The sequence below is a fragment of the Callorhinus ursinus genome, unplaced genomic scaffold (assembly GCF_003265705.2).
Source record: "Callorhinus ursinus isolate GAN/ISIS: 27379988/994484 unplaced genomic scaffold, GSC_fseal_2.0 scaffold1, whole genome shotgun sequence".
In the NCBI taxonomy this organism is placed as follows: domain Eukaryota; kingdom Metazoa; phylum Chordata; class Mammalia; order Carnivora; family Otariidae; genus Callorhinus; species Callorhinus ursinus.
Genome location: NW_027397063.1, coordinates 132,269,432 through 132,282,517, shown reverse-complemented (window position 1 = coordinate 132,282,517; position 13,086 = coordinate 132,269,432). Strand labels below are relative to the sequence as shown.

At 40.9% G+C, this 13,086-nt stretch overlaps 1 protein-coding gene across 9 annotated transcripts in view; it reads left to right on the top strand.

Moving 5' to 3' along the window:
- NEK10 (NIMA related kinase 10) overlaps positions 1 to 13,086 on the top strand; it is a 248,908-nt gene that overhangs the window by 48,555 nt on the left and 187,267 nt on the right. For all 9 annotated transcript variants that reach the window (XR_012380845.1, XM_073900999.1, XM_025883157.2 and 6 more), the window contains exons 11-15: positions 859 to 945; positions 3,601 to 3,825; positions 8,047 to 8,186; positions 9,584 to 9,645; positions 11,639 to 11,716. Coding sequence is in view for 8 of the 9 variants with exons in the window: in XM_073900999.1 (XP_073757100.1) it covers positions 859 to 945; positions 3,601 to 3,825; positions 8,047 to 8,186; positions 9,584 to 9,645; positions 11,639 to 11,716 (592 nt within the window). In the remaining variant the exon portion in view is untranslated. The remainder of the gene's footprint in view (positions 1 to 858; positions 946 to 3,600; positions 3,826 to 8,046; positions 8,187 to 9,583; positions 9,646 to 11,638; positions 11,717 to 13,086) is intronic.

Below are 13,086 nucleotides of genomic sequence, written 5' to 3'. Positions count from 1 at the left end.
TAAATACATTTTTATGCCAATAAGTGAATCAATGCTTTTTTTGTTTTTATTTTTTTAACTTTCTATGGAATAATTGACACATATAACTGCATATGTTTAAAGTGTGCAACATGATGATTTGATATACATTATGTGTATGGAATGATTATCAAGTTCAAGATATAATTAATATATTCATCATATCACATACTTTTTTGTGTGTGTGCGCAATAAGAACACTTAGATGTGCTCTCATCGACTTTCAAGTATAAAATACCATACTAACTGTGGTCTCCATGCTGCACATTAGATCCTCAGTACTCGTTCTTCTTATAACTGAAAGTTTGTACCCTTTAATCTGTATTTCCCTCCTGTCTTGCTCCTACCAATCACTAACCATGCTAATCTCTATTTCTATGTGATCAGTCCTTTTGTTTTTTGTTTTAGATTCCACGTATATCTGATATCCTACAGTAGTTACCTTAGCACCATTCCTTTCAGGTTCACCCATGTTGTCACAAATGGCAGAGATTCCTTCTTTTTTATGGATGAATAATATTTTATGGATGAATCAATTATATTATGTAGGTCATTTTTATGTCTTGGCTATTGTGAATAATGCCGATTATTACCTTTTTAATGAAAAGCCTATTATTCTTTTTGGAGAAAGGGAATCATGTTATCATCATACTGTTATTAAACAAATTTCAACTGATGACATATAACATTTGTTGAATGTTGGAATTTGATGTAGCCCGACCCCATGGAGCTATATTCCTTTTTGTTTGTCCTCCTGAGATAATACGAGAATGAGGGTATTAAATGAATGGATATGGTAAAGTATGTTTTTAGTAGTTATTAATAGTTTTCAATTTGTAGTCCAGAATGTAGGGAGAAGATAAGTGAACTCAACATTGTAGAAAATCTGCTGATGATTTTGCATGAATATGACTTGCTTTCCAAAAGGTAGGATTGCTCACAGGGGAAAAAGACAATGTCATATTTGATGAAAATGATAATTGTTATTTTTATTATGTCATGCTATTTACATTATTAACTGAGTGTTATGAGTCACCTTGACATTTATTTTCTATTTTCTATTTAAGTTTTTATAGAGAAACTAGAACAAAGAGGTGTATTGATTTATCTTTGGTCTTGCATCACTTCTAGATCTGGGCATAGAATCACATTATATAAATCTTATGATCACATCTTTAATATTTTTGTTTATTGAATTTTTTTTACATCCTGTCTTTTTAAGGAAAGAAACTCTGAGGTGGCTCTATTTTTAGTAATTTCGGATTGTATATTGAATAAATTATTAGATTGTTAAAATCTATTTTGCTTAAGGAACGTAAAATAAATTAGTATAGTATAAAATAGTATAGCATGACCACCTGTTATTATCACTCCAAACAGAATCTAAAATGTATTCATTTTCAATTGAACTACATATTGCTTTAAAGAATTACTGTATCCAGTTAGTTATTAGGTTGTTTTTAAATAGAGTTGCAACTACATCATTTGATATTTAGTTAAGTAAGTCATGATTTTCAGAAGAGGTAAAACAGATAACAGAAATATCAAGTAATGAAAACCCAGACACTTAACCGTAGTAAATCTCCATGAGTCTTTCTTCCAAGTCAGTTTTATCCTCTTTTACAAACTATACTTATAGACCTGTGTACCTGAACTCATTTCTAGGAAAACAACCTCTGCACAGGTGTTAGAACACCAGAGATGAATGAGATAGTGTGTAGTATAGGAGAGGGGATGGGCATGCAGGTCAGTGGTTTCACCATAGCATTGTAAGTGGTGTGGTTAATGGATGCAGAGGACACTCTGGAAACAGAGCAGAAGCTCCCAGTCACAGCCAGGGGCCACACCAAGTTTCCTGAAGGAAAAGGGAGTTATCTAGGCAGAGGGAGAGAACAAATGGAAACAGAATATGCTGTTTGGAGGCATGAAATGGTCTGTGTTAGAGGAACTGCGTGATTGGGCACAGCTGGAACAGAGTGCAGGAGGGAAAGTGCCAGAGAACTAGATTAGACAGTTAATGATAAGTTAAAAACATAGCAAATTTTGGTCTGGCTTTCTCTATATGCTAGACCCTGCTTTAAGCACTTTTGTGTGTTAATTCATTTGATCTACACAGTAACCCACAATTTCCATATTTTAAGGGAGGGCAACAAGATGATTTTAGCCAGGTCACAATGGGCTCTTTGTGCCAAATAAGAGTGTGTTTTTTATCCATGCACATTATGTGGACTTAAAGAAAGACTTTAAGCATGATCAGATTTATTTTGTGGGGAGATTACTCTGATAGCAGTATGTGGGTTGTGTGGTATGGGGAATATAGCCACACAATGAGATCCATTTAGAGACAAGGAAGGGGATGTTTGGTGTGGAAAGTTTGAGGAGATGCAGAACACTATTTGCCAAAGAACAGATGTTCTGAATGTCAGAACACAAAAGTTTGGGAGGGATTGATGCTGTGGAAAATTGGCTCAGGGGAAAGGAACTGTGGAGCAGTGTGGGCATGAGAAGATTGGAGAGGCAGGTGACGGAGAAGCTTATGTCTTGAGCACAAAGATCACAAGAATGGGAGGAGCAGTGGGGTTAGGCAGCTGCATGACTTGCAAGAGAATTAATCTCAGCTGTTGCCTAGGAAAAAGGCAGCGGTGGATTGGGAAAGGAGAAGGAAGTGTCTTGGATGATTCCGTCTTCTGGCTTGGAAAATTGAAAAGACTGTGATACCACGAATCACCACTGGGGATATAAGAGGGAAGAGCCAGTATGGGGAGGAGAATAATGACTTTGAGTTGAGACACAGTGGGAGGAGTACCTGTGGAACTGCTGTGTGGCTAGAACTTCTGGAGGCTGAGAGTGATGGCTGAACTCACGGGACTGGGATAGAGGGGGCATTTGGAATGGATGCCATTGTCCAGGGAGAGGGTTTAGAGTATGAGACTGGAGGGTTGTGGATGGTTCTATGCAATGTCCCTCATCATCATGTTTCAGAGCCCTGCTGAACCCTATGTGTCCTATGCTATCAGTATCTTTATTTTACACACCAGATAGTCACTGGGCACGTTGCATTTAATCTCCTTGCATTGTAGTGGTTTTGGCGTTTTATTTTAATGTCCTGTTTTTGTAACCAAATAGTGAGTTTCTGAAGACTACGATAGAGCTTTTATTTCTTTTGTTTTGAGCACAATGCAGGTCCCATTGTATGTACCTGATATCTATTTGCCAGCTAGTAGGTTTTTAGCCAGACCAGTGGGCTTACAGGGAGGCTATGACTTAGAATGGTGGTCAGCAAACTATGACCCACAGTCTAAATTTGGTTCCCTGCCTGTTTTTGTAAATAAAGATTTATTGGAACACAGCAGTGGCTGCTTTTACATATGTTGGCTGGGTTGGGTAGTTCTGACCAAAGCTGTATGGCTAGCAAAGCCTGAAACACTGTGCTGGGATCCAACCCTTTACAGAAAACATATGTTGACCTGTGACTTAGAAAATGTTAGAGCGCCACAGTGATGATAGCTCTAGTCCAAATGCAGAGTCAGTAACTCACTACGCCGTGATTCTCATCCTCACCACCCTCCCATCCCCTTCCAGATTAACTGCGGAGTTACTGCGCCTACTTTGTGCCGAACCCCAAGTGAAAGAGCAGGTGAAGCTCTATGAAGGGATACCCGTCCTCCTCAGTCTGCTCCACTCTGACCACCTGAAGCTGCTCTGGAGTGTTGTCTGGATTCTGGTTCAGGTTTGTGAGGACCCTGAGACCAGTGTGGAAATTCGCATTTGGGGAGGCATCAAGCAGCTTCTTCATATTTTACGAGGGTGAGTCAGAGGGGGCTGTGGCTGACTTTGCCTTAGTCACTGAAGGTTGGGGACTCTGCCATACAATGGCAGACTTGGTACGTGATCAGCTTGCTTCCTCCTGCTCTTTGGTCCTTCGTGTTATGGAGAATCATTTATACTTGTCACAAACATACTTGAAATCATTATCAGGGGCATTCATCTTTTAAGTTTCTTGGGAGCCCTGAAATATTTATCTTTGCATCACCAGCCTCCACGATAGTGCTGGGAATAGAGAAGGCCATCAGTCTGCAAACGTAGATTGATTTGAGACCCAACAACCACAGGAAAACATTTATATTACCACCTTTTTCTTGGCAACACTCTATGCATATTGTAATCCCAACAAGTATAATAATTTTACTTGTAATTTTACTTTAAATTTACTATTTTGCTAAAATGTCTGCATTTGCATATATGGCACTCACCTACAAAGAGAAAGCAAAACCTGCAATTAAAGAACAGATATATAATCCTTAGTTAAAATGGGAGAAAATATTATTGATCAAACGATTGTCATGTTACTGACCCTGGTCCAGTTGCTCTTCTTTCCTCTCTCAATCTTCATTGCAGTGCTCCTAAGGTGGGTTAACACCTATCATCTCTCTTTTAAAAGTAGATATGAGGAATTCTTTATCTCAGGAAACAAACTGAGGGTTGCTGGAGTGGCGGGGGGTGGGAGGGATGGGGTGCATGGGTGATAGACAGTGGGGAGGGTATGTGCTATGGTGAGCACTGTGAATTGTGCAAGACTATTGAATCACAGACCTGTACCTCTGAAACAAATAATACATTATATGTTAAAAAAAAAAAAAAGAAGAAGAAGAAGATAGCAGGAGGGGAAGAATGAAGGGGGGGAAATCGGAGGGGGAGACGAACCATGAGAGACTATGGACTCTGAGAAACAAACTGAGGGTTCTAGAGGGGAGGGGGGTGGGGAGATGGGTTAGCCTGGTGATGGGTATTAAGGAGGGCACGTTCTGCATGGAGCACTGGGTGTTATGCACAAACAATGAATCATGGAACACTACATCCAAAACTAATGATGTAATGTATGGTGATTAACATAACATAATAATAATAAAAAGTAGAATTCTAGTGACATTCAAAGCCTTGAGTATGGAGAAGGAATGGTTATTAAAATAGTTTCAAATTGAAACTTTCTTGAAGTATGTTGCAATAAGTATGTATTAGATATATTGAAGCTATGGATAATGACATCTTTTGGTACCATCAGTGGGAAAGTTCTAGTACCTAAAATTATTATAAAGGATAATTCAGCCCTATAGGTACTGAATCAGAGTTGAAAAGGAATATGTCTGGGGTGCCTGGGTGGCTCAGATGGTTAAGCGTCTGCCTTTGGCTCAGGTCATGATCCCAGGGTACTGGGATTGAGCCTGCTTCTCCCTTTCCCTCTACTGTTCCCCCTGCTTGTGCTCTCTTGCTCTCTCTGTCAAATAAATAAATAAAATCTTAAAAAAAAAAGAAAAGGAATATGTCTGCCTGAAAGGAATCACCCTTGTAGTGTGCAGTACCTAAATAAAGCTCTCTCTAATAAAAACAGAGTGACTTATCATTCTTAATATGACCAGATATTATCAAATCAGTGTTATTCAGACTTTGTGCTTGTTATATCTCTAGGTATATTATGGAACTGTGTGTTATTGACTTCATTTTCTGTGAGGGAATGTTTCAAAGTATAAGAACAGACTACAGTGGTATGGACAATAGCTTTATTAATTATTTCTGTCATTACCAAAACAAAGGAAAAATATAAGCTATTGATAATCTACTTGCTTTTTTTAAGATTTTTATTTTTATTTATTTACTTGAGAGAGAGAAAGAGAGAGAGAGCAAGGGGAGGGACAGAGGGAGAAGCAGAGTTCCTGTTGAGCAGGGAACTTGACTCCAGGCTCTATTCCAGGACCCTGAGATCATGACCTGAGCTGAAGGTAGACGCTTATGTGACTGAGCCACCCAGGTGCCCCTACTTGCTTTTATGAGTATCACATAAAAATCTCAACTACTTTAAAGTATAAATTATAAATCTTTCATTAGTACTGTGGCATAATAAGCTAGCTCCTTGAACATTTAGCAAAAGTTTTTTGTTTTTGTTTTTATTTTTTTTTTTTGCTTGCTTTTTTAGGATGCTGATGGTGATGCTGATGGCAGTGGTCAATACACCTATTCCAACAGCTATGGGTTGCCCTTTTGGAGAGCAGTTATTTTCTTGATGATAACATTAAATTCTGTGATACTTAAGCAGTACTTCAGAGATAAAACCTGCTGTTTTACCACGTAGGATTAAGTTTAATACAAGGCACCAGTTTTCCTCTTTGGCTCAAGATGTAACCATCCTTGAGAGAAACGAATTCTTTCACATCTAAAGAGTCAGTTGGCCAGTCCATTTCTATGGTGCCGTGTTAGAAAACTCTTTCCTGGGAAAATGATATATGTCAACACTTACTCTGTGTTAAATATGTCTCAGCACTCTGGGAGAATTTATTACCCCAGCTGGGTAAACAATATCTCTTCAGAGCTTGTGCCTGCCTCTGGGCTGCCTGGAGCTGGTACAAGGGGTGGACGTTGCCAGGCTGTCTGCTGGCATGAGTAGGACCAGGGATTATTGTCAAGGTGGTTTCCAGGAAATCTGTTCGTGCCCATTCACCTATAATCATAAGCTCCAGAACAGATCCTGAAGGCCTATAGACTTGAGTAGGGGGAGTGATCTCTAAAATTTGAGTTTAACATAATTTGGTTGTAGCAAGCAGCAGAGTGGCGTAGCGGAAGCGTGCTGGGCCCATAACATAATTTGGTTGACAGATAAGATCACCAGTTGTGACTATCCCTAGACCTAGCTCCATTACCTTCCCAAAGCTAACTGAAGGAAGGGCACTAGTGGGCCCAGATGACATGGGAAGGAAGCCAAGGAGACTCCATCTGTGTAATATTTAGGCACAAAGAAATCAAGATAGAGCCATTGCCATAAAAATTAAAGAAATGAAAAAAATATAGTAGCTGCATTAAACAAGAAGGAACAAAACAGATAAAAGACATGAAGAAGCTATTGTGGAAGATGTTACCGTGAGTAAGCAGAAAACAAGTGCTTTATTTTATCAAAGATATTAAACAGAACATGACATTTATGACCTGAGATTAAAGATGAGATGCTAGGACTACAAAAAGGGGAGGATAGAGATTACAGAGCTAGGAAGAAAGGCGAGGACTGAATAATCCACAGAACTGAGACATTCATCAGAGTACCAGACAGAAACTGGAATTAGTACAAGGAAGGGCACACTTGAAAAAATTGCACATAATGTGGAGGAAAAAGACAAAGGAATGAGAACCATTAGAAAGTGAAGGATATGGCTTGCAGAAGATGAGTTTTCAATCTGTGGATTGAGAGACTAAAGCAAAAGGAATAAAAAAATTCAAAGATAGGGGTACATAGGGGGCTCAATCGGTTAAGCATCTGCCTCATGATCTCAGGGTCCTGGGATCGAGTCCCACATCGGGCTCCCTGCTCAGCAGGAGGCCTGTTCTCCCTCTCCCTCTGCTCCTCCCTGCCCCTGACTTATGTGCCCTCTCTCTCAAATAAATCAATAAAATCTTTTTAAAAAATTCAAAAATATAAAAGAAGAGATCTTTACCAAAATAAGGAAAGACTAGAATTGCTTGGAAAAAGAAAATTCAGCATGAGGAAGACTGACATGTAGTCAGGTGAACTGATAGCCGCAGAACAGAGTTCAAAAACAGGTGGGGGAGAAGGAGGGGGTGCTCCTGGCTGGCTCAGTCAGTAGAGCATGTAACTCTTGATCTTGGGGTTCTAGCCCCCCACGTTGGGTGTAGAGATTACTTAAAATAAAATCTTAAAACAAAACAAAACGAAAAACAAAGGTGGGCATGTGGAGCTGTGGGGAAATGACAGAGTTTTCAATAACTAGTACTGGGGTTAGTTCAGTAACCAGAGAAAGAAGAAGGAGGGAGGGAGGGAGGGAAGGAAAAAAGGAAGGAAAGAAGGGCCCCCACCTCACACCATACACAGAAATCCACTGTAGGTGGATTGGAAGGTGAAACAATAAAGATAACATAGGAGAAGACTTCATGGCCTGCGGGAGGCAAACATTTCTTAAACAGGACCCAGAAAGCACTGACCATGAGGGAAAAGTGATAAATTGTGCATTCACTTTTCTTTTTCAGAGACAGAAATTTTGTTTCCGATCGTTCTTCCATTGGCAGCCTGTCTAGTGCAAATGCAGCGGGCAGAATCCAGCAGCTTCATTTGTCAGAAGATTTAAGCCCTCAGGAAATACAAGAAAATACTTTTTCTCTTCAAGCAGGTATTTATATCATATTGTTATGTTTTGCTATTTGATACTGTTTAGCATAGGTTTTATTATGTTCTGTGATGATGATAATAATTTGTTATTCTCTGTTATGTATGATAATATGAAGTAAGCACAATTTGTAAGTTTAAAAACTGTGAAGTTAAATCCATGTAGGTGTCTGAAACCTCCTGGGACTCATGTTGGGCCTGCAGGTTAGTGATACCACAGACTTTTCTCTCCCTTTCACATTCTGAACACATTGAGAAGTCAGCATAGAAGTCAGACATAAAGAGAGCAGAATAGTAGCTTCATTACTGGAAAAGCTGGATTAGAGAATTCAGCTTGCTTTGTGGCCAGAATCGTGGTTCCTATGTTTTCTAGATCTCGGGGCACCCTCCTTCAGGGAGATTCTACAATGCACACATCCATTCCCCTGGGAACAAGGGAGCACCTTCCTTACTCCATGTGAACACCTAAAGAGAGGACAGAGCCTCTCTTGCCACACGAAAGCAGGAGCAGGGGTATATGCCCACATTTTTGGCAGTTGGCACAACCCTGAACAAGGTTCACAAAAGGGCACCTGGCCTTTGGGACGAGTGGGGGCTTTGGTGCTGCCGACCGAGCTGGGCGCCCTGCCACAGCCACATGACGGGGGCAGAGAGGCACTGTGGGGTGGGCAGCAGGAGGGCAGGCAGGAAGAAGTATATGAGAATATATGTAATGCCCGAAGCACTGCAGGGCCAGCACAAGGGCCCCATAAAATGGTAGTACCCTTCACAGGTGCTCTGTGCTGTAGAATCCAGCACATTTCTGGTCGGACAAGAAGCAGCTCCGTACAGAACATCACCAGAAGCTGCCACGGTGACTGTGAGGAGGCAGGAAGGGTGGTGCTCAGGGTGTGGGATTTAACATCTAGCAGACTGCAGTTGGACTTCTGGCCTCTTCACTTACTAAGTTCTATGGCCTAGTCTGTCAGTCTCTGTGAACCTCAGTTTTCTCATCAGTAAAACTGGTAGTCATGGTACATCCTCTGATTACAAGGGATACTTTGGATCATATATTTAAAGTACTCATGTATCCAACCATTGTAGATGTATTTACTGAGCACCTGCCAAGTGCCAGGCACTTGTTGGGCCCTGGGGATTATAATGAAGCTGCTTCCCGGTACACAGTAAGTGCTCAACAAAAGGCTGCGGTGGGGTGTAGATGCACATGAATTACCTGACGAGCAGAGTTAGACACCACTGCAAGTCAGTTTCCCTCCCCCCAGAGCTGTGTCACAGGGAAAGGTACTGTGTTTGGAGGAGTGGCTCTGTCACAGAATTCCCTGAGGAGCCCAAGTATTGACAGAACAGTGTAGAGCGCGGTCCGTGATGACAGACACGATCATCTGGTGGTTTTCCTTCCAGCCTGCTGTGCTGCCCTCACCGAGCTCGTGCTCAACGACACCAACGCCCACCAGGTGGTCCAGGTGAGAACGCTGCTCTCCTGGCTCCCGCTGCAGACCGCGTCAGCACTCACGGACCCCACCTCAGGAGAACTGTGTAGCCCAGAACACAGCTTTTGGGATCCCATGTTGTGATTTTAAGATATTTTAATATGTCTTATTTGAGTTCTAGAATTCCATTTTATATTCTCTTTTATTTTTTAATTTTTAAACTTTTTTTAAATTAAGATTTTATTTATTTGTCAGAGAGAGAGAGTGAGCACAAGCAGGGGGAGCTGCAGGCAGAGGGAGAAGCAGGCTCCCCGCGGAGCAGGGAGCCTGATGTGGGGCTCGATCCCAGGACCCTGGGATCATGACCTGAGCCAAAGGCAGATGCTTAACCGACTGAGCCACACAGGTGTCCCTAATTTTTTAAGCTTTTTTAACATTTTATTTTTTAAGTAATCTCTACACCCAACATGGGGCTCAAACTCAGAACCCCGAGACCAGGAGTCACATGCTCTTCTGACTAAGTGTCCCTAGAATCCCATTTTATAGTCTTGTCCTTCCTTTACCTCACTTGGCTTGGAAAGACCTGCCCTGTGTTTAACCTCTGGTGTTTCTTCCCTATATCATGTGTAGTCGTTTTCATTTTTAACTCTTTTTTTTTTTTTTAAAAAAAAAACTATTTTGAATAGCTTTAATTCTGGACATATAGTATACCACGAGTTGAGGATAGTAGTCATTTGAATTAAGAGTATATCAGGTTAGGGACGCCTGGGTGGCTCAGTCGGTTAAGTGTCTGCCTTTGGCTCAGGTCATGATCCCGGGCTCCTGGGATGGAGCCCCACGTCCGGCTCCTGCCTCAGCGGGAAGCCTGCTTCTCCCTCTCCCACTCCCCCTGCTTGTGTTCCCTCTCTCGCTGTGTCTCTCTGTCAAATAAATAAATAAAATCTTAAAAAAAATTTTTTTAAATTAAAAAAAAGAGTATATCAGGTTATTCAGCTAGAGGTGACTGAAACACACACCAACAACATATTTATTGCCAAGAAACCATTTTCACAAAGCATAATTCATTAGTCAATCCACTACATATACAGCAATATATGGAAGTAGCATACAGTATATCCAACTTCAACTTCAAAATACATAAATACATAAAATGTCATAAGACATCAGATCACCAATGATTAGAGGCCCGAGGGGAAGCTCAGCAAATCAGGGGGTAGTGGCAAAGCAGGGCATTTGGACTTGGCCAGTTGGAGGTTCATTTCCTACTATCATTTCCTGGTGGTTCGGCCATTGGAAAAATGACTTAGTCTCTCTAAGATTTGGTTTTGTCATAAATAAAGCAGGGAAATTATAGACTGCTTCACAGAATAGCTATAAAGACTAAATGCAGAAAGGCAGGTAAAGCTCTTCACAGTTAAAAAAGCCCATGTATAGTAGAGTTCAGTAAATCAAATATTTGATAATAGAAAAGTAGCAATAAGTTAGCACTTTTTGTTCATTCTGCTGTGTATATATTAGAGTATTAGAGTAAGTCTAGAAGGATAACTTTCTGGACTTTCATGCATAACTTTCATTTTCTAAATCTATTATTACTCTTGTTTCTTTTATTTTTTCTTTGTTCTTTTCTACAATAATTTATCTATGTATATTGTTTAATTACCAAACTGTAAAGGGAGAAATTATATTTCATAGTTAGACATTTAAAGTGCAAAGTACAAAGATATTTGGATCCCTTTACTCAGTCCTTTTTTATCCCCTACTCCTTCTTAAAGTATTTAAATGACTTTAAATTGATATGCTTTATTATTTATCATCTTTAAAGACAGGTGAAATTTTGAGTGTGGTTGTAGTCTTTAGTATTACATTTTGATATATTTACTATTCTCCTGTGTACTTACACAGAGTTCTAAAATTCTACGGACATTTCTTCTCAAATACTAGTTTTTGAGATTGTGTAGTTGCTTCTTTGTGTGTCTCTCTAGCATTGGCACTGGTCACAGATAACATGTGCTCTTTATTCTTCCAGGAAAATGGTGTATATACAATAGCAAAATTAATTTTACCAAACAAACAAAAGAATGCAGCAAAAACTAATCTATTACAGGTAATAAGCATGTCCATTGTTCTTCTGTACCAAGTTACTGAAATCTGGGGAAACTTTGAGAATATAAATTCCCTCCCAGTCTCCGTACTGACTGGGAAGAAAAATATCAGGTGCAGGAGGCTGGCATGAAAACAAATGCTGTCAAAACAAAATAAAGAGCGTAACAGTGGTTTCTCTGGGTTGGGGGGATCAGGTGATTTTAAGTATGTATTTCTTTGCTTATCAGTAAGTTCTATTTTTTTTCAAAACAATGCTTATGTATCAGAAAACTGTAAGAGGAAAATTATATTCCATCTTTAAGCATGGACCACAGCTGGTAACATTTCATCTTTACAAAGGAAAGCCTGTAAAATAGATCTTGGTGGATGAGAAGAGACTCACCAAGTTGCTAAAGGGGTGTGAGTGGGGCAGCCACGGCATCTGCTACAGGGTGGAAGAGCATTCCACACAGAGGGAACACCAAGTGCAAAGTGCGAGAGCCAGGCAACTTAGAGTGTGCTTCGGCCGCCCGGCGCGCCCGGCGGAGCAGGGGTGTGTGGTTGGGGGAGGGAGATGAGGCCTTGCAGGCAGGAGGGGTGCACATTATTGCAGGCTCCTGCATGCTGTTTTAAAGAGTGGGCATCAGGGGGCCAGTGTCCCTGAAGATACTGGAAAGATAAAATCAGATTGAAAGTAAGCCTTTGCAGGACTTGCAGCTCATTCTTTTCCCCCAAGTCATTTAGAGAGGAAGTAAGAAACCATGTTTACCTCCAATCCAATCGAAGGGCTGTCACCCCGAACGAGAGAGAAGACGAGCAGAGAAGTTTTGGTGGTATCCGTGGGCTGGCAGGCAGAGGTTTTAGAGAGCTACCCATGACAACATACAGGTGCGGAACTTAATTTCTTTGGTGCACCACAGAGGCATGATGTGATGCTGGACAACAGAAGAAGTCAGATCCACCTTGCAGATGCATTTTGTTAAGGCAGTAGAGGGTTTCTAAAAATTCACATTGAAATGGTTTTTGAGGGACGTTTGCATCCTGCACTTTCTCACTGCCTCTACCACCCTCCACCAGGCTCCGTCATGTCGTTGTGTCATCTGCCTGCTTCCCTGGGCAATTTTATTTGGGACCCTTCGGTATTCAGACCACTAATTTTATGGAATGATTCCAGATCCCAGTGCAGCAGACCCCGATCACCCCCATGGTGGCCTGTGTACAGGACCGACTGCAGGCTGGGGGCTCTCTGTTTTTTTTCTTGGCACTGCAAAGTGACAGACATTTAGACGTTTATTTTTCTTTGGTAAAGTCTCACAGGCCTCTTTCTGAGCGTTCTTGGGAGTAGTTACTGTAGATTGTTCTATTTGGGAAATGCTTAAGACTCTTTACTCA